Genomic DNA, 1539 nt, shown 5'->3' with positions numbered 1-1539 from the left:
CTATTGCTTGTCCCAGGCCTTTGTGCTGTATCCCCTCTCTGATGAGTGTCTCCACTACCACCACCACTTCCATGAGATGCACGTGTAGAAGTACGACATGTGGTTTCTGCTGAATCACCAGCGCATTCAGGATTAGGATCTTCACTATCACCACGACTAGGAGGGGGAGCAGCAGGAAGAGGAGGAACAGGACCAGCAGGATCAGGACCAGTGCCAGGACCAAGAACAGTGTTCCCATTTGCTGCCACACCCATAAAGATAACAAACTGAAGCAAAACCAGTATACACAACACACGACGCAGTATCATATCAAGAAGTGTAGTGTTTCTTAATTTAGTTTGCGTTGCTAAAGAAAGAGAAAACAAAGAAAAAATGAATACAAAAGACATCGAAAAAAGCACACACAGACGGTAAAAGAGAACAAATCAGCAGACACTAAAAAAACCACGATCCGCAAATAAGTAGCATTCCAATAAAGGGGCACGGCAGACAGTGACGAAGGAAATCCAAAAAAAAAAGAAATTAATAGCTACACAAACACCCACAGTAAGAAAAGAAATTACTCAGTACAATGTGTACGCTTCATTTAGTATGCAAATATGAAACCAAATCTATGTATCTGTTACGATTTTAATATCCCTTTACAAAGCATACCAGAAAAAGAGCACACGACAAAAAGCACAATACCCTAGAAAACCATGAGCAAACAAAACAGATATTAACCATTAGCCCAATTTACCAAGTAAACATAGAAATACACAACAACTATGGGTGTAAGTCTATATATATGTGTGTGTATAAACAATTATAAATATAAATTCATCTGTTATTATTATTTCATTCTTTTTCCCACTGCGAAAAAAAACAGTTCATCATCATCACAGTGCAAGCCCAGGTGCACACACAGAGAGAGTCTCCAAGAACACACACACAATGGAGTAGCAATAATTATTATTATAGGATAAACACAGAGAGAGCAAAAACACACACAAAACACATTAACATTAAGAAATAAAAGAAGAATATAATCCCAACAGGTGGAAGATTAGTTAGACTGTAGTGTGGATGCATGCAAAAAAAGAGAAAAGAAAACAAAGGATGACCTGAGTCACACCACCACACCACCACTACAATCAGCACACAAGAATACAGGCCAGTGTAACCACAATCAGTAGTGGCACACGCACCCACACAGAACTGCTGATACTGCTGCTGCTGTCTGCATCACCCTTCTTGTTGTTTGTGAGTTCAGGAGGAAGTGTTGTTGTTGTGGTGGTGGTTGTATTTCCTGTAACATCTGTGATGTTTGTAGACTCATTCTGTGAACCAGTGTCATCACTCTCAGAAGTTGTTCCGCCGGTATTCTCTGTAACTGAACTGCTGGAAGTGTCAGAAGAAGAAGAAGGTTGTGTAGCGGTAGCTTCTTGTGCGTTTGTATTGCCCTGCGCATCACTTGTGCCTTGTGTACCTTGATCCGTCTGAGTTCTCTGTTCGTTTCCAGGTGTTTGTTCATTATCCGTACCATTGGGGTTTTCTGAG

General features: G+C 40.6%; 2 protein-coding genes across 2 annotated transcripts; both read right to left on the bottom strand.

Moving 5' to 3' along the window:
- Positions 1-2: 2 nt before the first annotated feature.
- On the bottom strand, positions 3-308 carry TM35_001471030 (uncharacterized protein; the record flags this gene model as incomplete). The annotated part of the gene is made up of 1 exon (XM_029031908.1): positions 3-308. A coding segment is annotated over one exon (306 nt), but the record flags the coding sequence as incomplete, so codon positions are not given.
- An 825-nt stretch (positions 309-1133) lies between these two features.
- On the bottom strand, positions 1134-1538 carry TM35_001471020 (uncharacterized protein; the record flags this gene model as incomplete). The annotated part of the gene is made up of 1 exon (XM_029031907.1): positions 1134-1538. A coding segment is annotated over one exon (405 nt), but the record flags the coding sequence as incomplete, so codon positions are not given.
- Between the last annotated feature and the right edge of the window lies 1 nt (position 1539).

This window comes from Trypanosoma theileri (assembly GCF_002087225.1).
Source record: "Trypanosoma theileri isolate Edinburgh chromosome Unknown TM35_Tth_147_V1, whole genome shotgun sequence".
Lineage (NCBI taxonomy): Eukaryota > Euglenozoa > Kinetoplastea > Trypanosomatida > Trypanosomatidae > Trypanosoma > Trypanosoma theileri.
This window is presented reverse-complemented; position numbering and strand designations above follow the sequence as displayed.